This window comes from Pangasianodon hypophthalmus, chromosome 12 (genome assembly GCF_027358585.1).
Source record: "Pangasianodon hypophthalmus isolate fPanHyp1 chromosome 12, fPanHyp1.pri, whole genome shotgun sequence".
In the NCBI taxonomy this organism is placed as follows: domain Eukaryota; kingdom Metazoa; phylum Chordata; class Actinopteri; order Siluriformes; family Pangasiidae; genus Pangasianodon; species Pangasianodon hypophthalmus.
In genome coordinates this window covers 6,652,248-6,674,161 of record NC_069721.1, presented here as the reverse complement: position 1 = coordinate 6,674,161, position 21,914 = coordinate 6,652,248, and the positions used below count along the sequence as shown (strand labels likewise).

At 37.0% G+C, this 21,914-nt stretch overlaps 3 protein-coding genes across 9 annotated transcripts in view; 1 reads left to right on the top strand and 2 right to left on the bottom strand.

Moving 5' to 3' along the window:
* Positions 1-21,914, bottom strand: part of ptges3l (prostaglandin E synthase 3 like) — a 35,647-nt gene continuing 13,733 nt past the window's right edge. Inside the window, exons 1-9 of one of the 6 annotated variants that reach the window (XM_026915158.3) lie at positions 6,555-6,687; positions 4,274-4,668; positions 3,957-4,070; positions 3,530-3,596; positions 1,893-1,991; positions 1,330-1,419; positions 1,027-1,086; positions 889-916; positions 1-803 (exon numbers count right to left, since the gene is read on the bottom strand). In XM_026915158.3, the coding sequence (XP_026770959.1) occupies positions 908-916; positions 1,027-1,086; positions 1,330-1,419; positions 1,893-1,991; positions 3,530-3,596; positions 3,957-4,070; positions 4,274-4,302 (468 nt within the window). In that variant the 5' untranslated portion in view covers positions 4,303-4,668; positions 6,555-6,687 and the 3' untranslated portion in view covers positions 1-803; positions 889-907. Of the gene's footprint in view, positions 1,420-1,892; positions 1,992-3,529; positions 3,597-3,956; positions 4,071-4,273; positions 4,669-6,554; positions 6,692-21,914 lie in introns of those variants that run through there. The other 5 variants (XR_008302865.1, XR_008302866.1, XR_008302863.1 and 2 more) reach the window with 5 other exon arrangements.
* kat7b (K(lysine) acetyltransferase 7b) lies at positions 5,848-18,910 on the top strand. Its single transcript, XM_026915153.3, has 14 exons — positions 5,848-6,111; positions 8,713-8,860; positions 11,033-11,278; positions 11,432-11,514; positions 11,600-11,683; positions 12,253-12,351; positions 12,440-12,550; positions 14,144-14,335; positions 15,131-15,220; positions 15,337-15,477; positions 15,619-15,712; positions 16,229-16,375; positions 16,621-16,727; positions 18,098-18,910. The coding sequence occupies exons 1-14, from the start codon at positions 6,097-6,099 to the stop codon at positions 18,197-18,199; spliced, it is 1,659 nt and encodes a 552-aa protein (XP_026770954.3). The 5' UTR covers positions 5,848-6,096; the 3' UTR covers positions 18,200-18,910.
* Positions 18,968-21,350, bottom strand: si:ch211-131k2.2 (protachykinin). 2 transcript variants are annotated; one of them, XM_026915161.3, is made up of 6 exons: positions 20,864-21,350; positions 20,297-20,393; positions 20,075-20,107; positions 19,857-19,904; positions 19,200-19,262; positions 18,968-19,104 (listed from the first exon to the last, which is right to left on the bottom strand). In XM_026915161.3, exons 1-6 carry the CDS (start codon positions 20,975-20,977, stop codon positions 19,067-19,069), a joined length of 393 nt encoding a protein of 130 aa, XP_026770962.2. In that variant the 5' UTR covers positions 20,978-21,350; the 3' UTR covers positions 18,968-19,066. The 2 variants fall into 2 exon arrangements, with proteins under 2 accessions (XP_026770962.2, XP_026770961.1); XM_026915160.3 differs by lacking the exons at positions 18,968-19,104; positions 19,200-19,262 and having other exon boundaries at positions 19,673-19,904.

The window sequence follows — 21,914 nt, the reverse complement described above, 5'->3', positions numbered from 1 at the left end:
TTTCTTTATAGAAATTTATTACACAAATAGGTGTTGAATGTCTTTACAAAACATTGTTGTAGAAAAAACTTATAAATAACAAAGTGGCCAGTTATGAACAACAGTGATTAGTTACTATTAACCAAAAATATTTAATAACAATTATACCACAGCACTTTTGAATTCTCAAACCTGATTGGTTTATATATACAGGTTTATATTAATGCGATCATTCTAATATATTGCAGTAACAATGTACACCGTGAGTTGCATGATGGACTTTCCAGATTAAAAATGTGTTATTAATTTTTGAAAGTTTTATTTTGCATTTTTGGAAGGAGTCTCCAATGTCTGGGCTATGTAACAGTCAGAAGTAAAGTTGTAATATGAAGCTTTATGCCTCAGGAAGGACGAAGTACATAAGACTTTATGCTTTGTAGTTTCTTGGTAACATGACAACTGCGTTTCTGTCTTATTAACTTCAAGAGACAAAAATAATGAAATGCTGGTAAAGAGAGGGAATGACTGTTTACTTGTTTCATGGATGTTCCACAACATCAAATGTAACTATAAATGGATAAAAAAGTATGTGACAGTCTTTAATAATTTAAGAAAATGTTTATCAGCAAATTGCTGTGGTATAAGAAAGATAAAACAGTTTATGACATGCTGGTATCAGAAAATAATCAACTGTGAGGTGGTAACATTACATGTTGTTGATTATGTTTCTATAACAGCACATCTCAAAAGTGTTTTATTCCTTACATAATACATGTACTTTCAATGAGCTATTTTCCAGAGCCTTGGGGAGAATGAAAAACAATCTGTAAGGATCAAAAAGAATATGTAATTTAAAAAATGTATTAGACTTTAAAAAGATTTTGAGATTTTGTCAGACTAAAGATTTACCTTGGGAAGACGGAGTCACTCAGTCACTCTGTGAAGGTAATCGTGTTATTATTTTATTTATTTATTTTTTTATTTTGTTTTAATATTAACCTCCAGACATATATTAAATGTTAAAAACAGTGCTTTGGATGTACTTACATCAAGGTCAAGGTCATCCATGCTGGGTGGCTCTCCTTTCTGTTTCATATCAGACAGCATCTATATTTAAAAAAAAAAAAAAACAGATTGTGTATAATTAACACATATGCAATGCACTATTTATCTTGCTATGTCCTGAGATTCAAGACATAAATCATGTGTGCTCTTTTGTGCCAGGTTTGTGGTTTGGATTGTATTCTGCTTCCTTATAAACTGCTTTAGATAAAACATCTCCAAAGCTAATAAATTTAAGTTTGTACAAAGAAAGCTGAAGTGCAAGCAGTGAAGAAGAAGTGTACTCACATCCATGTACTGTTCAAACTCGGCCTGGCCATCTTCCTCCTCATGTTCCCAGTCTCTCCAGTTATCGAAGTCTACTGATAGCCAAGCTGGCTGTGAGGATCAGGAAAGCAACACAGTACTAAGCTTCATTTCTAAACACTTAGTAATGGATATTCTTTAATGCTAATGTGTGTAGTTATTAGTTATTTTTTTGAGAGAGATACATGTGCATGTTAAGTTTTTCTTGATTGTTGAAATGCACCCCAATGTAAAAATAAAAAGTATAATCAATCCATTTTATTTGTTTTATTTTTTCGCCCCAGAAAATTACTTCTACCCAATCCACACTGACTACATTCACTCTGGTACTGTATGTCTTCACCAAACATTCATACACCCTGGATACACATATTTAGAAACCAGAGGAAACCCACACAGACACGTGGAGAACATGCGAAACACTACACAGATAATAACCCGAGGTCACGATCAAACCAGGGACTCTGGATGCTACCCACTGCCTGCTTCTTCACCAAGCATCATAGCAAAACTTCAGAAATTCATTAACTTATCATTAGTGTTACCTTAGCTATGTCTTTAGTGAGACGAGGCCAGGCTACATTGTCCTTCATTTTCCTAATCAGAACATTAATGGTCCGGTCATGTACCTTCTCCCTGGAATCCTAAAAGACATTAGAAAAAACCCCAGAAACTTTACACATGATACACCATTATAAAGCAAATTATGTTTTTTTCATGATAGTAACACAATGTCTCAAATGGTATTTCTATTTCATTTTATACTACAGCACTGCTGAATTCTCAATTCTGATTGGTCAGAAGGTGTCAATTAGTTTTCTATAACAGCACAGTTCTGACAACAGCTGCAAGACCAAGCATGGGTTCATATTAACACACTTTCTAATACATTACTGTTATATTACATTATAGTAGCTGTATGGTGGACACTCCACATAAACACCTTAAAAATGTGTGTAAATGTGGGTATGGTGGAGTTTTCTGTGAGGAGACATTTATTTAGCATTTTTGGAAGGAGTCTCATTTTTGAAAGTCAGCGCTTCGTAATGGTCAGAGGTAAAGTAGGAACTTTCAGTTTTCTGGCATGGGAAAGTCAATAATATGACAAGCTGCTTTTTTTCAGTAATATGACTGTAAAAACTAAGCTGCATTTTTGTCCTATTAGAGCAAAAAAGAGAGAGGCTGGTCAGGGAATGACTGTTTATAGCTGTTATCACGTAAGTGATAACAGGGACTACTGTGATGCGGACGTTCCACAACATTAAATGTGACTATAAACAGATGTATGACATTTCATTCGTTAATAAATATAAAATTGCAATAGTTGGAAAATTGATGCGGTATAAGAGGAAAAAACACTTCAGTATGTGCTGTTATAGGAAAATAATAAACTTTGGGGTTATAACATTAAATATGCTTTGTGTCAAGCTGCATCACACCACCTACAACCACATGCCCCGTGATGTTTTTATTCCTTACTGGATTCAGAAGTCATCTGCTTGTCACCAGACAGCAATGAAACAGCTAGTCTTATATATTCCTGCAGGGTCCAAAAGTCTGAATGCACTACCAGGGAACCAAAGACTGTGTCATTACTAACAATAGCCTAAAAAAACTAATATTTTTGGAACGAGATATTTATATACACTCTGGGACACATTTATATACTCTGTTTAAAGATTTAAAGCTATTTAACATTTAAAGTTAAGACCCACTTCATGTTAATACACCTAATACTGCTTCCTAATACTAAGAGGTCACAATAACATTAACATGTCTGTGTTTAAAAGACTCTCTGCATGTTTACCCCAAAGAAATCTGAAATAAAAAGCTATTTGGTATTTGGCTGCATGTTGCTTCTATCTTTACTAGTTTACTTAACTATGTATTGTACTTTTACTCATTGTTAAATTAAAAATGCTAAATTTCATACACTTTCATTTCAGTTTTATGTTTTCTTGAGTAATACATTTTAAGCAATTCAAAACATATTATTTTTAAAATAAGTTTAAAAGCAGTGCTCGGAAGCAGATTCTGTCTTTTGGATGTAGAGAACTTCTATTGCTCATGACAAGAAGTTGAATCCAATAGCATTTAAGACAACATACTTCTGATACAATGAATTAATTATTTATATAACTTTCCATAGCGGAGCTGCTGAAGCACAGGTTTGTGAGCTTACACATTTGTGCACTCGATCATAAAATTCGATCTCATTATAGATGTTGTTGTCATCGTCATCTTTGCAGCTGCAAAACAAAGACGTAAAGGAGAGAATTATTAGATGAATTGTCATTAATAATTTGCATGAATATTTAAGCTTATATGTAAACTCAGAAGTTGCTATATGGTGCCTTGCGTAAGTATTCATCCCCTTGTCCACACTTTGTAGTGTTACAACCTGGAACTGAAATGTTCTTAATTGGGATTATATGTCATAGAAACTTGAAACTTGAGTGGAGGTTCGCCTTCCAGCAGGACTGGAGTTCAAAAACCAAGCTCCTGAATGTGTTTGAATGTCTCAGTCAAAGCCCAGACCTCTATCCGTTTGACAAACCATGGCAGGGGTGAATATTTATGCAAGGCATAGTATAGCAATAGGTTCTCACCTTAGGATCATTTTGGTGTCCTGGATGTCGACCTGAACATTTGTCGCTTTCTGAACCTGGAAGTTTATAGTAATGTACTTTTTGCGGTCAAACCACAGTGTTTTTGCTGGTTGACTTCAGGCAGTAAGGGGAAAAAAGTCATATAATTTAAAAATATAATTTAAACATCACAAAATCCTTAATACTTCACGTATGAATCATCATTTCAGATTCAGTAACTACACCACTGTCTACACAGACATTCAGTGAACGCACAAGGGCATTCATGATCATGCTGTTTTCTCTCCTTTCACAAAACACACCAGAGTTTCACCCACCAGTTATCCGGTCTGACAATCTTTGGCATCTTGAGTCTTCAGAGTTCTCCTTTGTAGTAGAAACGTTGGATTCTTAACATATAATCCAGTATAATTCTCAGAGCTTTTGCAAACTCTGTGTCCCCAGTGAGTGCAGTGTGTATGTGAAGTGTAGCTCAGTGATCTGGGCTATTTTAGGATGGACAGTATCAGCTGCTAGTGGTGCCTTCTTCGCCCCTCCACCCCAATCCCATTTAAAGGCCTGAGTGGAACACTCGGGAAAACCACAGCATTTTCCTTCTTCGTCTGTGAATGGTGTGTGTGTGTGTGTGTGTGCATGGGGGCAAATGTTTTCACACCAGGTTCCTCAACCCCCTCAAACAGCAGCGAGGTTTCAGGCACCCACTAAATGTATACTGAAAAAAAAAACAAAACTGCAGCTTTAATCTCCTTTACAGAACACACCAAAATACTAGTGGCTTAGTGGCTTGCATAAATAGTCACCCCTTTGGACTTTTGTAGTGTTATAGCCTGGAACTGAAATGAACTTAATTGGGATTATATGTAATGAATGTATATAAAATATCCTGTAATACTGAAGTGGGGGAAAATCAATATTGTTTGCTTTTTTTTTTTTTTTTTTTTAACAAATAAAATAGGCAAAAGTTGTGATTGCGTAAGTATTCAACCCCTAGTTCTCGGGTGCTTCTCTGACTAAGCTCATCTTCAGCTGGTCACTGACTTTTGGTGGATGGCCTCTCCTAGGCAGAATCATGGTTATAGTAATACTATTTCAATGGGATGTTCAAAATTTGGGATACTATTATAACCAAACGCTTGTTTACACCAGAACAAATTTAGGGGTTTCGCAAGCAACAGGGGTGATGACTTATGCAATCACCCCTTTTACATTTTTTTTTTAATTTGTAAATAATTTTGGAAACTATGTTGACTTTCTCCCCACTTCAATATTACAAAATGTGGAAAAGTTCAAGGAGGATGAAAACTTACACAAGTCACTAAGAATAGGTATATTTTCATTTTTATTCACGCACTTTTCTCCAACATTTAATTATAATGCACTAACAATATACACTCAAGCTTTGTTTTTAATTTGTAAACTGCGCATGCATCAACAACTAAAGAAAGTCTGACAGACTTTATTAATATATGAGGAGATGTTGATACACACCCATAATAAACAGGCTGTGGTGGTGCTATATTCAGTGCATATCATAAGCTACATGACATTTGTATTCAGTAATACAAAATCTAATGTAAAAATACATATGGATAAAAAATAGAGCCTAAATAGTCCAGGGTCCTGAGTATTAACCTTTCATAGGGCCCAAAATGTCCAGGGGTGTTTTGCATATATAAAAATAAAAGATTAACTATCACTGACTCAGACCTACACCATGATGTATTGTAAGGATTAGTAACAAGCCAAAACAAACCAAAACAAAAAAACCTTTCACTTGTAAGTACGAACTGAATCGAGTGTATGTGTGCGACTTTAATTCGTAAACTTTTAAATCGACTTTTAAATCGATAATTAGGACGGCACATAAAGCTAGCGTGTGCATACGCCGCCATCTTCTGGTGTATTTTTTTTTTTCTCAGCAGGTTTTCTCACCATTTCCGGTCTTGGTTGGTTCCAACCGGAAAAGAGAATGTGGCGCGCGATAGAGGCTGTTGTTGCCTAAACTACACAGTTAGTGACTTTTAAAGTCCGTGCTCTAAATGATAAAGGAAAACCATTTTAAAATAAAAAAAGGAAAAATTAAGAAGACAGACTTAATTGTTTGTCATTGAGAAGAAACGGGAATTACTTTACCGTCATAATGCCTCGAAGAAAGGTAAGAATGGAGATGCTACGAAAGATTCAATGTTTCACTAGCGAAGCGGTGGGTGGAGTTGTCTCAAAAAGGTCCGTGTTCACTATATAGGTGCACTACTTAGTGCATTACCTAAACACCTCGAATGCCTATCTAGTGCCCTTTGTATCATGGACGACTCCATGTCGGATTGAGCCATGGCTAAATTTACAGCAGGACTCCTCTTTTGTACTAGCTGGACGCCTCTTTACAGAGCCTTTTCACACTGGGCTCTGTGTTTTAGGCGCTGATATTATTATTTTTTTAAATAATAGTTTACTTAACCATGAACACACATGTAAACGGACGATGTGAAACATTACCCTAAGCTAGCACTGAAAAAACGACCATTGTTGTGCTAGCTGTTATGGTGGATACGCTGTTTTTTTTTGGTGAAAAAGTTAAAGGCCAAGGCCAGCCACTACCTTGTTAATGTTTCTGGAGAGTGTCTAAGTCTGTTTGGAATCCAGTGTAACGTTAAAGTCGGTTAGCTAGGAGCGAACATTTTCAGTCAGGTGTTAAGGGCTAGTGATGGCGACTCCGAACCGACTCTGAGTCAAAATGAATCAAATCCTCTGAACCGACTCGAAGCTTCGAATCCCGGCTTGCTCACGTGACCTGGCGTACACAAACTAACGGTATATTAAATAGGATGTAGCTGGCTGCGCATGTGCACTGTAATATATTACATTTTGCTCTTGCACGTTGCTGATATTTTCACTCTTTTTCATGTTAGAATGTTAGACGTGTCGTGATTTATAAAAGAATAACAACATAATAAGCATTGCCTGTGTCTTCATGTCATTCTACTGCTGAGAATTTGTCCTAAAATGAAGCATCAATAATTCAGTCTAGTTTTATTTGTATAGAGCTTTTAACAATAAACACTGACATGGAGCAGCTTTACAGAAATAATTGGGATGTAGATTTAGATCACTAATGAGCAAGCCAGAGGCGACAGCGGTGAGGAAAAACTCCCTGAGACGACATGAGGAAGAACCCTAAAGAGGAATCAGACTCAAAAGGGAATCCGTCTTTTTCTGGTAAACACTGGATTGAAAACACTGATAAACATTAATCCTAGGAAGCTGTTATTAAGGGGATAGTTCACCCAGAAATGAAAATTCTGTCATCAGTTACTCATAAAAGTTCATAAAGGCATTGTAAAAGTAATCCATGTGACTCCAGTGGTTTAATCCCATTTTTATGAAGCGATACGAATGATTTGTGTTGACGCGAGACGTTCTCGCTATACAACCGGACCTAGGAGCCCTGCACCTTTTTTGTGATTTTGTGAATATAGACTTAATTTTAGTTTTTTGCATGCACAAAGCATTCGTATCACTTCATAAAATTGGGATTACACAAGGATTACTTTTACAATGCTTTTATGAACTTTTTGGAAAAGTTTTAGTTACATAGACTGTCAGTGGAGAGACAGAAGTCTCCCAGGTTTCGTTAAAAATATCTCCATTTGTGTTCCGTAGATGAACGAAAATCGTATGGGTTTGGAACGACCTGAGGGTGAGTAATTGATGACAGAACTGTCATTTTTGGGTGAACTATCCCTTTAACATAAGATTTGGGTTTTCTCATACACCGTATGGACAAAAGTATGTGGACACCCGGACATCACACCCATATCTGTCCCTTCCCCAGACTGTTGTCACAACGTCTGAAGATCACAATTGTATAGGATGTCTTTGTATGCTGTACTAATGCAGTTTCCCTTCACTGGAAGTAAGAGGCCTAAACCTGTTTCAGCATGACAGCACAAAGCGAGCTCCATAAAGACATGATGTGCCAAGGTTGGTGAGGAAGAACTAGTGTGTCCTTCACAGAGCCCTGACCTCAATCCCAGTAAACACTTTGGGATGAACTGGAATGCTCACTGTGCACCGGGGCTCCTCACCCGCATCAGTGCCTGAGCTCACTAATGCTGGAAAGCCTTCCTACAAGAGTGGAGGTTATTAAAACAGCATATTAATGGCCATGGTTTTGGAATGGGAAGTCTCCAGTGTCCACATACTTTTTGACCTTATGATCGCACATGCATCGTCGGTTATTGTCGACGATAAATAAAGCCAGATCTGTAATTGTATGTTGGATGCCCCTCGTTTGGTCGAGGATGAACATGCAAGTGCTACTTTCAGGCCAAAGTAATTAGATTTAAAAACATTTTTTAGATTCTAGATTAAACCTGAAAAAAATGACTTTACTGAACACATGGTGGCAATGTATTTATTACTTTGATGGTAAATAAGCTGTATATAACCAAATATTCAACGATTTAAAGGTATAGGTCATCAAAAATAAAGTAATTTTACACAGTAATTTTTACAGTTTATCTCATTTCCTCAAATGTAGTCAGATGCCAAAGCATGTTTAATGTCTGAAGTTTACTTCTTTAGATCTGCACTTGAGCTGCAAGTCTAATATAACTAACATGCCGGGTAAGCTTATGTTCAGCATTGTGCAGTCGTCACACACTCGGTCTCAGTCATCCAAGAGCATGAGTGGTGTAACGTCTTCATTATTCTACCTCAAGATCTTGCAAAGTTCTGCTTCACTGTTTTCTTGCAGAGAGCTGCCGGGAGCAGTTCAGACGGGACCGCAGACTCAGACGACTCCACAGAGCACGAGAAGACCGACAGCTCGCACAGTGATGCAAATCCACGCAGTAATGCACGGTTAACCAGAGCTTCTGTCCGCCTCAGTCAGAGCTCTCAAGGTAAATTCACGACCGCTTTCTAGAATATTGCAGGGTCACAGAGCAGGTTAGCTAGCCAAACAGTGTTATATTGTAACGAAGAATTATACAGTGTGCTTGTTTGGTAGCTTTATCAGTGCTTGTGTCCATTCAAACTGACCCTCAAAACAAGTCAGTAGTGCTTAAGCCATTGAAAGTCCTGGAATTTAATTTTGAAGCACCTCAGTGAACCCCGTCTAACAAACTCTGCTAGATGAAAAAGCTGAAAAGTCATTTTGCTAAGTTAATTCAGAGTTGCGCTGAATTTTACTGAGACTGTAGAACCGTTGGTGTGCATTTTTCTCCATAGGTGGCTGGGACCTGGTAGCAACAGCTTCCACAGTCTGTGGAACGACAAATGACTAAAAATGAAAAAACACATTTTGCAAGCAATTAGATCTGCATCATTGTGGTGCGGACTGTGTTTTATGATGTTGACGGTCATGTGTTAAAACAAACCGATTTAAGAAAACATTAGATAGGTCATCACAAAACTAGGTAGGTGTGAAAGCATCACAAAGATTATTTATTGTAAGATTTTTCTGCATTTTTGTTTTTACATAATTTCAAGTCACTGAAATGTCATCATACTTACATCACACTCATACTCGTACCCGTTTGGGTACTCCGTTAAACACTTTAAAACATCTCGTGACAGAAAAGATGAAAAACGCTCATCGAATACCAAAAAAAAACCCTTAGTTTAAGCATATTCACTGTGTTAGTTACTCAGACTGTTGTCTTTAATAAAAATTGCTCTTCTATGATAAAACTCGATATGATCACATTATTGTATAATGGATTTATTAACAGAAACTTACAATCATGATATTGTATTAATATAGATATATTATATAAAGGCTGTAGTTCATTATAATGGCCAGTTTAGTCCTGCAGGGTCACTTTACTTTCTTTCTTCTAGCAGACTCCCAATAAACACACAGTGAAGGTGACGTTAACCACAGCACGTCAGTAAAACTGAAGCATCCGTCAGTCATTGTTTGATAGAATTGTGGATTTAAACATTAGTTAAATTGAAGTGCTTCGATACAAGAGCTGCTCGTACTGCTGAATACAGATGAGTTAAAACACTTGTTGTAATACGCCATTGTAAAGCGATTTGTTTAGCAGTATAGCGATTTGCCACTGATTAAGAATTTCCCCATTGGGATCGAATAAAGGATTATCTTATCTTATTACGAATTTTATATCTATATTTTCTGACCAATTAGACTTGAGAATTCAACCATGCTGTGATATAACAGGAATTAACTTGGTTCATTCAGATGTTTCACAACATTAATCATGAATATTAATGGAAAAAGTATGACATGTCATTCAATAATAAAACAAAAAAAAACATGCTGTGATATAAGACAGTAACAGGGTGGTAACAGTAACTCTGCTTTGTGGTGGTTCGCATCACACCTCATCGTCGTAAATCATTGTCCTAGAACAGCACGCACCTTACCCGATGTATTAGTTTGAAACAAAATACATTTTTGTGTGTTGCACTGTTTGTTCTCTTTGTTTATTGTCATAATGGCAAGAACATGTTTCCATGTACTAGCTATTAAAACAGAAAACTGAAAATAAAACTATGAACAGCCTGTTACTGGAACTAGGGTTCTTCCTAGGCATGTTTCATCATTCCAATGATGGGTGCACACTGAAATTCCCCTTCATGAAGTTCTGGTCATGAGTTGTTTTTGTTTGTTTGTTTGTTTGTCCCCCCCCCCCGAAATAACCACATAAATAGTGACTGACAATTATTAAAATTGTAAAATAGTTTGAATGAGTTCTGTTTGTAAAGCAGAGTTGGTTATGTTAGTTTGTTTAAATAGTTAAAATATTGAACCAGTTGCTAAAATGCGTAGTCACTTTGGCTTGTTTTTTGTTTTTTTTTTGTGGTGGGGAAAGTGACTATGAAACAGGAATGCTTCTCATTCCCAATTAAAATGTTCAGCATGTCTACTTGGAACAGTAACATATCTATTATGTCAGTCAACAGCTTGCTATTGATACTGTGTAAACAAAACATATCTTCTGTCCTAAACAGCTCAAGGGATAAAAATAAACTCATGCATATATTGTAATGCTCTCATACTCAATCTACTGTGTGTAATTTGTAATCTGTACTGCTCCTCATGTTAGATGTCCCAGCAGACGTGAAGCAAATAGCAGAGAGAGACGAGTCACCACCCAGGACTCCTACAGGCAACGCTCCCTCATCTGAGTCAGACATTGACATCTCCAGTCCCAATGCATCCCACGATGAAGGTGCAGCCAAGGACCAGAAAGACTCGGGCAGCGATCCTTCTCATCGGCCAAAGCGCCGCCGCTTCCATGAGAGCTACAACTTTAACATGAAATGCCCCACACCTGGATGCAACTCTCTGGGTAGATAAATCTATCTCTATAGCCCTTTTCCCAGTGCCATGCAAGACAACAGCGTGGTGGTGTTTTTTTTTTTTTTTTTTTTTTTCCTCTTTTTTTTCTTTTTTCAACCTCCCGTTTTTTAAAAATCTTTTTAACTTTTTCCCACTTTCACAGGACATTTAACTGGAAAACATGAAAGACACTTTTCCATATCTGGCTGTCCTCTTTACCATAACCTATCAGCTGACGAGTGCAAGGTTTGATTGTGATATTAATATTTTATGCACATTATCTTGTATCTGGGTTTGTGCACATTTTATACAGTATTTTTTTTGTGTTAAGGTTAAAGCTACTGAGAGGGAAAAACAGGAAGAAGAAAGAAGTCAAACTCAGAATGAGGACAACAGACATGCTACACGTCACCAGGTACGTGGTTATGCAATGATTATAAATCCAGCGTACATTAAATTATAATTATAGGTTTAATTATTTCTTTCTTTCTGTTTTTTTGAGCATATGTACTTATGTATCTATATACCTTCAGCAACACCTCATATAGGACAGGGTGGTTAAACCTGTGTTAGCCTCTCTCCTGTGCTCGTATGTGGCCAGTGACATTGTGAACAAAATGTAAACACGATACAAGCGCCACTAGAGGGCGAACCTCACCATCGCATCCTGGTGTTATGTTCAGTGAAACGGTGGCGTTTGCCTGAGGTTGGAGTTGAGTTGACTAATTATTTTATTTTTAACTTATTCCTAATTCAAGTTTTATACAAGAATAGAATTCATAGAATTTCCTTAAGAATGTGTATATCAAAACAGCAAATACTGTATATGAATACTGTCTTATAAATACTGTTATGAAAATGAATCTGTTCTGTTTGAATATTTGTGTGTTCTCCCTAAAATACTTTGCAAGTCACTGAGAGTTCAAATGTCCCATCCATTACACTGGAATTGCTCAAGTGAGTTTGATTTTTATATTTATGCAGGCTCCTACTGCAAGGCAGGTAAAATATAAGGAGAAGGTTCAAGAATTGAGGAAGAAGAAAGATACCGGACTTACAAAGGAGCAGAAAGAAAAGTACATGGTATGACTCCTTTGTTTGTTGTCATCCATAATGCTTGTGTTACTCTATTGCATCCACCATATTGAATTTGAGCTTGTTTCCTCATTAGGAACATAGGCAGACCCATGGAACATCTAGAGAGCCACTCTTGGAGAACATCACAAGTGAATATGACCTTGATCTGTTTAGAAAAGCCCAAGCAAGAGCATCTGAGGATCTGGTAAGAAGAGACGACTACTTCTGCACTCTTCTCTAAACGTTTTTGTATTCAGGCTCGACTAGTTTATTGTTTGGTTGATAAAATCGGATGGTATTAATATTCCACAGAGAGACCAGCACTGGTGGAAATCCTGGCAATTAAGCACAGAGAACATCTCTTCAAATGTTATATAGGAAAATGGCACGTACGAGAGTTTCTGAACAAACACTAGACCATGGGTTCCCAGACATTTTGGGCAAAGAACCTCAAATGGACTTTATGAATTTTCTGTGAATTCAAGACTACGTTTTTTGTTAATTTCAGATTTATAATTTAGGACTACTGTAACATTTGAACCTTTTATTATGTCTGTAACATTGGTGACAAAAAAAAAACCCAAAGGAATATTCCTTGTACTGACTTACCAGTCTAGTGGGAAGGGTGAACTCAGATTTCTTGACACACCTCTTCAAAACGTCAGGAGGTGTGTTTGTAAGAGCGCATCTTTTTCCACTGTCACATCCAGCTGCAAACAATACACGAAAAGTAAAACATGACGGGGCATGTTATAGAAAAATAATCCATGCGGGGGTAGTGTGATACGGTCCAACATGAAGCAGGGGAGCATGGTTTATTCATGAGGCATGACGTGAGGCAGCGGCAGTTCAAGCGGCATTGTTCACACACTCACTGTGTATCTTGTGTACATCCGGAAGAATTAAAAACGACATTTGCTAGATAGCACGTCAGAGCCGAATCAACCCTGCCCTTCTGGTTTCCGGGTCAAATTGTAAAATGTTTAGGATTTCATGCACAGCAGCATTAACACACACTGACGAGTTTCGCCTTTAAAACTTTCCACTGTTGTTGTGATTGTTACCGTGAGCTGTGTGAGCTGAAAACTCTGACCTCCCGTTCGAAAATATTTACCAAACTAGAAAATCCAGAAGACAGGTTTGCAAAACAGACCGTTCTATAGGTTTGAAGGTGACATGAGATGTTTTTTGAAATTCGAACATTAATGTAATAGGAAAAGTGGTATGTGTTAGTATTCAAAAACGGAGTAGAATAGTACATAAGTATGTGATTTGAGAAACAACACTAATTTGTTTAGTGGAGGTAAGCGGGAAAATCCGTCTTTTTAGTAAGAGCAATATTCCTAATAATAATTTGTATAATAAAACAAAAGAGGAGAGTTTCTCTTATGACCCCATTTGTAAATCTGGTGACCCCTAATTTGGGAACCCCTGCGTTAGATGTAGCATTGGCTGAAAACCGTTTGCAGAAAGTGATTCGTGTGTGAGCATATTTAACATTCTCAAGTGCCTCTCATGTTAGAAGGTTACAAGTGATTTGTTTTTATATTGTAGTATACTAACTGTATAAATGTATCAGCTGTCAGAATTTTTGTAAGTTCTCAAAAAAGACCTGTATCAGTGACTGCTTTGCGTTGATCAGGTCCTTCTTTGTGATGTTTCTGCTAATAGCATTCAGTTCCGCTCGTGTCTCTTCTCATTTCTTCTCTTCAGTCATTTCTTTCTCTTCATTTTACATATAAGTTAATTGTGGGTTCTTATTCAATTTAGTTTTTTTCTGTATGTCGGATTTGTTCAGGAAAAGCTGCGCATGCAAGGTCAAATCACCGAAGGCAGTAACATGATAAAAACCATTCTCTTTGGTCGTTACGAGCTGGACACCTGGTACCACTCACCTTACCCAGAGGAGTACGCCCGGCTTGGTCGCCTCTACGTCTGTGAGTTCTGCCTGAAGTACATGAAGAGCCAGACCATCTTGCGTAGACACATGGTAAAAATTCCCCTTTTCTAAACCACTGCTTCTTTCTCAGTCTCATTTTAGTCAAACTGTGATATCAGGGATGGACCAATCACATTTTTCTTATTTTGTATAGCCTTATTTTTTAAGTATGTCCTGTTTTCTATCTCTGTTCTGAGTATCACCTGATGCCTTATATTGATGCAATACTGACAAATAATGCTGTGTTATAACACTATAAAAATGAGGTTATATGAAATGTCATGGGCATTGTGGTGGCATGCTATAAGACAGTGTGTGTCAGTGTGATCTTGTGAGGTTTGTGTTGTCAGTCAACGTCATATGCGATTGAAAAAAAAGTCAATATGTCAGATCAAGTAAAACTGAAATTTGTCAATAAATTTGACATTTATAGCATTTTGCCAGATATCCATATCCAGATTAAGTATTGGTTAGGGCCTAAGAATACTCCTGAATTAATACTCAAATGTATATAGAAGGTAGTACAGGTATGGAAACGGAGTATGGGTTAAAATTACATTTACTTGTTTGTTTTGGGTAGATTAGGTTTAGAGCTTGCTTAATTTAGAGGGGCTTCAGCCTGCATATTAAGATGGCCAGTGACTCAGACAAAGAAAGTTCATTCGACCAACTGAGCGCAGTAATCTTTGCCTTTAGGTATGGCAAGTCGAGCCATGCCATGTCAAATCCGACCTGATACCTAACCAGCATTTCAGACAGTTTTCTCTCCCTATTATTAAGCTGTGCATAATGCTTAGTGAGCAGCTTGATTCTTTCTTGCTTCTAATCTGTGTTTGGACCCCACAGGCCAAATGTGTGTGGAAACACCCCCCAGGAGATGAGGTTTACCGAAAAGGAGCCATCTCTGTGTTCGAGGTGGATGGGAAAAAAAACAAGGTAATAGCTGATTATTACAGCATTACACGTCTGCTGTGTAGTGATTTTATTGGAGAAGAAACGCATGCCTTAAGTCATGTGCCTTAATAAAGAGCCTTTTATCTTCCTCTTGGTAGATCTATTGTCAGAACCTGTGTTTGCTGGCTAAGCTGTTTCTGGACCATAAGACACTGTACTATGACGTTGAGCCCTTCCTCTTTTATGTCATGACTGAGGCTGACAACACAGGCTGCCATCTCGTGGGATATTTCTCAAAGGTATGAAGGTCCCAATAGCTAGTTATGCCTTCTCCTCCACTGGTTACACATACAAAATTTAGATTAATATCTTCTGCATTAAAGACATTCTATAGATAACTAATTGAGAGTTTTGCTAAACCTGCTGTCTTATTTTTGCAGGAGAAAAACTCCTTTCTGAACTACAATGTGTCCTGCATTCTCACCATGCCACAGTACATGAGGCAGGGCTATGGCAAGATGCTGATTGATTTTAGTGAGTGTTCATTAACAGTCAGTTATTAGTATCATGCCACACCACACTGTATAATCGCTGCAATTTTGGGGACCAAATAGTGGACGACTGCATCAGTTTTATTGTGTCTGTGCTTCATTAAGAAGCTTGATTTTTGTTTATGCTGATATTCGACTGCCCTGATACACTTCACTACATACAGCAGTGCAGCAGACCCTCCCAGTCATGCTGTCTCATAACAGTGTTAGCTAGCTACGTTATGGGATGACGGAGAAGGTAGTCTTGGCAGCATGTATTCATAACATTAGCAAAGGTTAGTTAGCTGATACTGACTTAACCTCCCTATAATGGCAATTTTTATTTTACCTAATAAAATATACTTGGATTTTTTTAAAAAAAAATTGGATGTGACTCGTTTCCCTCCAGAGCTCTCATCTTGATACTCTAAGCTTTGCTAGACAACTTGAATTAACTAGTGTGTGAGTCTGATCTTTGTAGCTCGTCCATCTTTTCTAAACCCATTTGTGTTTGCCGTAGGTTATCTGCTGTCCAAGGTGGAAGAGAAGGTGGGATCTCCTGAAAGGCCTCTCTCTGACTTGGGGCTTATTAGCTACCGCAGCTACTGGAAGGAAGTCCTGCTGCGCTACATGTACAACTTCCAGGGAAAAGAGATCTCCATCAAAGGTAAATATTCAGGTCAGGATACGTAGGTCTGTCGTCTTAACCAGCCAGGGAAAGATAGACGTTAAGAGAGATTTCAGATCCCTAGTGCATGGACTCCAAAAAGCAAGTTACGGATTTTACAAGTGAGGAAAGAGTGCATCTTAAGACCACCAATAGTAAGGAACAGTGCAAGAGCATTACTGTGACTGCTCAGTGAATGGTTCTCTGACACAAGTTATGAAATCTTATGCGTTTTGTTTGTTCAGAAATCAGCCAAGAGACTGCTGTGAACCCTGTGGATATAGTCAGCACTTTGCAGTCACTGCAGATGCTGAAGTACTGGAAGGGGAAACACTTGGTCTTAAAGAGACAGGTACAACATATCCACTATTATCTATTTTATGCTAGTTATAGTTTTGCCTATGGATATTAGAGGTGGGTAATATGGCAAAAAAAAAAAAGTAAGTCTCAATGAGCTACAGAAACAATAACATTAGAACTAGAATGTTAATGTAAGCCTGTGATTAGTCTTGCAGCACTACTGTCAGAGCTGCTGTTACAGAAAATTAACCAACATCGTCTGACGAATCAGATACAATAATTCAATATCAGTGTGGTATAATAAAAAAAATAAATGCTGAATAAGTCATTGCTCTAGAATAAGGGCCGCCAAGCTCTTAGTCTATTGTTACTCACTGTGACCTTAGTATTATAAAGTTCTATCTGGCATTTTGGTTGAAAATGATTTAAACACATGCTTCATCACAAGTTCTATCTCCAGACTCACAAAACCTAGTTTTATAAGGTTCTATCTGCCAGCTAGGCATCATCCTTGGCCAATCAATATCCATGTTCTTTTTAAATTCAGACATTAAAGAACTGACTTGAAGCCTCAGTAGGGTGTGTCAGAGGAGGCAATGACTTTGAGAGAAATGAAAGTAAGTGGTACAATAAAGGTTTACTGTACTCGCTGGGTTTACAGTGCATAAACATCCTGTCACACTAGAAAGTCTTCGGCTAACATCAAATAACATTAGCTATTAACATTACTAACATTAGCTATCTGTATGCAATGTGCTTTTTAAACTGAACTTTCTGGTGTAACCGGGGACAGTAGGTCACCTAGCAGATTGTAAGACATTTTGTGTTTGTGGTTGCATTGCTTGCATTATTGTTTTTTTTTCTAATGTATTTAATGTTGCTTTACAATAAAATTTCAAGGTTAAATACCTTGTTTGGAGACAATTTAAGTTTTTTTTATTAATTGTAACCACATAGGGAATACAGCATGATAGGTAAAACTTATTAAACAACATTTATGACCTGTATAGGCTCAAAATGTCTTTCTCTACCAAGTTAGTTAGTTGATGATATTTACTGTCTGATAGAACCTTATAAAATCCTAGTGTTTGAGCTTACAAAATAACATTCTTGGCCACTGTTCAAAAATTCACTTTCTAAATGTCTCAGAATTTCCGTAATGTAACTTTGAAGTACAGTGTGGGTCATGTTCAGTATTTTACAGTTTCGGCTGTGGGAATTTCAAAAATGTTATATCCTGTACCTCAGGACGACTCTTAACCCAGATAGAAGCTTATATTGCCAAGGTCATGACATGAATAACATGAAAATAATACTGTCATATCATCCAAACTTAGTAGATAGTTTTTTTTTTTTTATTTCCCCTTCCTTCCCCCATCTGTACAATAATTGTAAAATGTTCTTTGATGTCTACCATCACAGGATCTGATTGATGATTGGAAAGCAAAAGAGACCAAACGAGGCACCAGCAACAAGACCATAGATCCAAATTCACTGAAATGGACCCCTCCCAAAGGAACCTAGGAAATCCCATTGAATACCCTTTTCTCCAATTTCAGCCTTTTACATATGTCAGCGTTTGTTCCAATGAATTTACAGCGTTCATTGTTATTTTGGTCTCTGTGTGGCCTTTGTACTTCTGTCTGTGTAGTAATTTTTTTAGTTCTTGTGTAGCTGTAATTATTTTACAGATCCTCTCTTTTGAGCACACATTTCGGAGTGTTTTGCGTTTCAAAGGATGACATTTGACATTGAATTAAAGAAGATACACCCAAATCTTAAAAGAGTTTAATTCCAACACACCTTAATATTCAGATGTTACTGAAGCCCTTGATTAACCGGCTCAGCTCTGATGAAACTAAACTTTATATAATGATAGGAATTGGGCTGGCCCAGTCAGTTTCAAAGTGTAGGCGTCACTACAAAGTATTTACGCAGCTCTCACACCCAGTTCAACTGATGAAGGTCTTGGTAATTAACTGAATACTTCAATCAGGTGTTTTTATATCAGGGATGACACTTTACTGACAGCTGCACATGACAGGCGCCTCCCACGACAGGAATTCCACACCTGTGTTTTATGCATTGGGTTTAATACAATTCAATTTCAGAATAGCATAATTAGCACACAAGCAGTATTTCATCTTTTCCTTCTCTGTGAGCTCTTCACTTTTCATTCCTTGAAATTTTTTTTTTGTTGATGCTCAGATCTCAAATAAAACATTGAAAAGTGCACATTTTTGATACTTTTCCTGTTTTTTACATATGCATGTGAAGACCTTTTTGTGCAACAAGTAATAACAGTTTATTTCACTTCAGGCTTAATTTACATGTTAAAGGATGCTTATGCTTTCTTCTAAATATGAAAATGCTCTCACAGTATCGTGACTGTCAGTAATATTGAGGATTGTTCCATCCCTCCTGCAAATCTGTTATAAAGAAAAAAACAAAGATGTCAGGCTTCAAGATTGTGGCATTTGTCGTTCATATACTAGTTAAATGTGTGTGATTTGAAATGCTGCACCTGATTGCTTGTCTGATTGCATAGCAGTACTGGTCTCGGCTGGGATTATTCTTGTGAATGTATCTGCAAAAACAAACGCCATGTTTCAAACAGTGGGGTGAAGTAACTGTATTTTATTTTATAGTCCTAATAAGTAACTTTGGCAGCCAGTGGAATCTGGGATTTTAGACTAGATTCCACATTTTGACATGTCAGTTACAGAAAATCACCAAATGGTAATAGTTACCAAACCAGAAAATTATTTATTCAATTAAATGCATTTCATTTTTTATAGAACTATATTTCAGCTCCGCAAATTACGCAAGCTGCGTTCCTCTGAAGTCATAAAGAGTGCACAACGTGTGACTCTAGCTCCATTCCTAGTAGATGACCCAATTTCTAGTGTGTTTACAATGATTAGTGATTACACTTGCAGCGTGAATGTGTTCGACAAGCAGTACAATCGAGCATGAGCACAGCTACTATCGGTATGAGACAAAATGTTTCCAGCTGAATGACAACAGTAACACTCTGCATGAAGCGAGGAAATCGAGTGCAAGCTGATGGGTCATGTACTGTGTGAGCCTTGCACCGCTACCTCAACACCACCACAGACTACAAGCAACAAATGTCTAGTGTAGTGCACAGAGCCCGTGTGTAGTGTCCACTGGTCTTTACCTCTTAATGATCTACCCATGAGTCCAACAAACTTCTCTCCTTTATTTCCTGTAAAGACAGCAAAACACAAACAGAAAATAAATATATATCCCTGATAAATATTATAGTCTCTTGGATGATTATCAGCATGTTGGTGATAAAAAGGTTTCAATACCTGTTGTCTGTAATATTTTAAGGATTATTAGGATGTTAGAGGATTTTTGTGTTTCACTACTCACTTTTCTGACCCAATTTCGTACGCTGAGGAATATCTAAGGACAAATGAGATGAAAAAGAAAAGGGAAGTTTTGTTTCCTCCTTCATGTTAATGCTCCATATACTCTTACTGTACATATACAAAGTTTATGTGGAAAATTCATTTTAATCAAAGCTAGACAGATCGATTTCTACTTAAATATTTTTCCACATGCGTATGTTGTCAAGGAAGAAGAAATTCTCACCGGCACGTTTTCCCATTAGACCGTAGAACTGGTGTGCTTTGGATCTCTTGATTAGACTTGCCACTTCACTCACTAAAGTGTCCACCAAAGGTTTGTCCTTGTAACCATAAATACAATGTTTTCAGCAAAATCAAATGGTGTGTCAGTTTTTCTTTATTTGTTACTTTTTTCATTTGCATTTGTTTTTGTATAAAAGCCACAAAAAGAAACACACACACACACACACACACACACATATATATATATATACACAATATACATTACATATACAGCAGCTGGTTTTGCAAATATTAAAAGTATCTACATTCGTACACAGATTCTTATTGTTTGAAAAAAGAAATCAGATACAATGCAAGATTTTCAGCTTTTTTTCAGCACTGTATGTTTGCAACCCAGTTCCTATTTACGGCTTTAATTATTGAAACAAAATGCCTGTCCTTGTCATTATATATAGACATAATATTAGAAGTATAGCGTTATGTATGAATGACTTTTTATGAGTCTATATGTACTGATAACTAAACTTAGTAATGTAAGAGAAATATGTGTACCTAGAGCTATACATACCTCCCAGTTTTTGGAAATCCAGTGTTCCTTGTCAAGAGTAAGGGACATTCCTTGAGCACTGCATGCAAGGACACCCACGGTGATGATTACAGCCAGCAGTCTCCAAATTTCCATTATCAGAAAGAGAGAAAAAAAAATGATGTTATCAATCAATCAGTGAATTGATACGATGAGTCTATGGTTGAAAAAAATTATTCGTGAATAATTTTTTTTTAAATCAGCTGAAGTGCCGGTGGATTATTCTTTTGTTTTTTTGTTTTTTTTTTGGGAGGATGTGGTGAAGTCTGCAGTCTTTCTCTGGTCCTTCACATAGTGCTTGGTGCATTTATACACATACGACTGCCAACCCCCTCCCGGTTGTACCGTGTACCGCACCAAAATAACCCTCTTTAACCCCCTGCCCCCTTTGCCATAATGTGAATCAGTTTAACAGAAATGCCACTTACATGAAGTGGCTCAAATCGTCTTGGCAAGTTTTGCATCAGCTTTTTTTTTTCTTACTCCAATCCAACATCATAACCTGGTATACTATTCATGTGTTTATACATATATATATATATATATATATATATATATATATGTGTGCGTGTGTGTGTGTTGATTTCATATTGGATGTATGTTTTCTGCAAAAGTCTATAAAATTCACAAGATATTAAAATTGATGTACATCTGAAATATGTATACAAATATGTCATTTTTAAATATTTTACATTCTCTTTAAGATCATATACAGTGATGGGAAATATGTATTCTGACACTTTTGTTTTTGTTATTTAATATACTTCCAGTGCATATATCCAGTTCATATTTACAAACCTAACATCCTTTGACTTTGTATTTATACATATGAATAAAAAAATATGTATTCGTAATCATAAATAAAGATATATGTTTAAGAACAAAATTCATAGAGGGGGAAAGTATTCACACAACACAAATGACCAACATTAGTACTTTGTTGAAAAGCTGTTGGCACACAGCTTCGAGAGGTCTATGGTAAGACATAATTATGTCTATTATGTCAACTATTTGCAGCACTGTGGTTTAAATT

What these genes read in the sequence shown, in the direction of transcription:
- kat7b (XM_026915153.3), top strand. An exon ending in TATCAGCTGACGAGTGCAAG is followed by an intron (nt 11,515 to 11,599) that starts GTTTGATTGTGA and finishes TTTTGTGTTAAG; the next exon opens with GTTAAAGCTACTGAGAGGGA. An exon ending in CAAGATGCTGATTGATTTTA is followed by an intron (nt 15,713 to 16,228) that starts GTGAGTGTTCAT and finishes TGTTTGCCGTAG; the next exon opens with GTTATCTGCTGTCCAAGGTG.
- si:ch211-131k2.2 (XM_026915160.3), bottom strand. Translation starts at nt 20,977, where the DNA reads ATGGAAATTTGGAGACTGCTGGCTGTAATCATCACCGTGGGTGTCCTT. An exon ending in TCTAATGGGAAAACGTGCCG is followed by an intron (nt 20,108 to 20,296) that starts GTGAGAATTTCT and finishes ATTTGTCCTTAG; the next exon opens with ATATTCCTCAGCGTACGAAA. An exon ending in TACGAAATTGGGTCAGAAAA is followed by an intron (nt 19,905 to 20,074) that starts GTGAGTAGTGAA and finishes CTGTCTTTACAG; the next exon opens with GAAATAAAGGAGAGAAGTTT.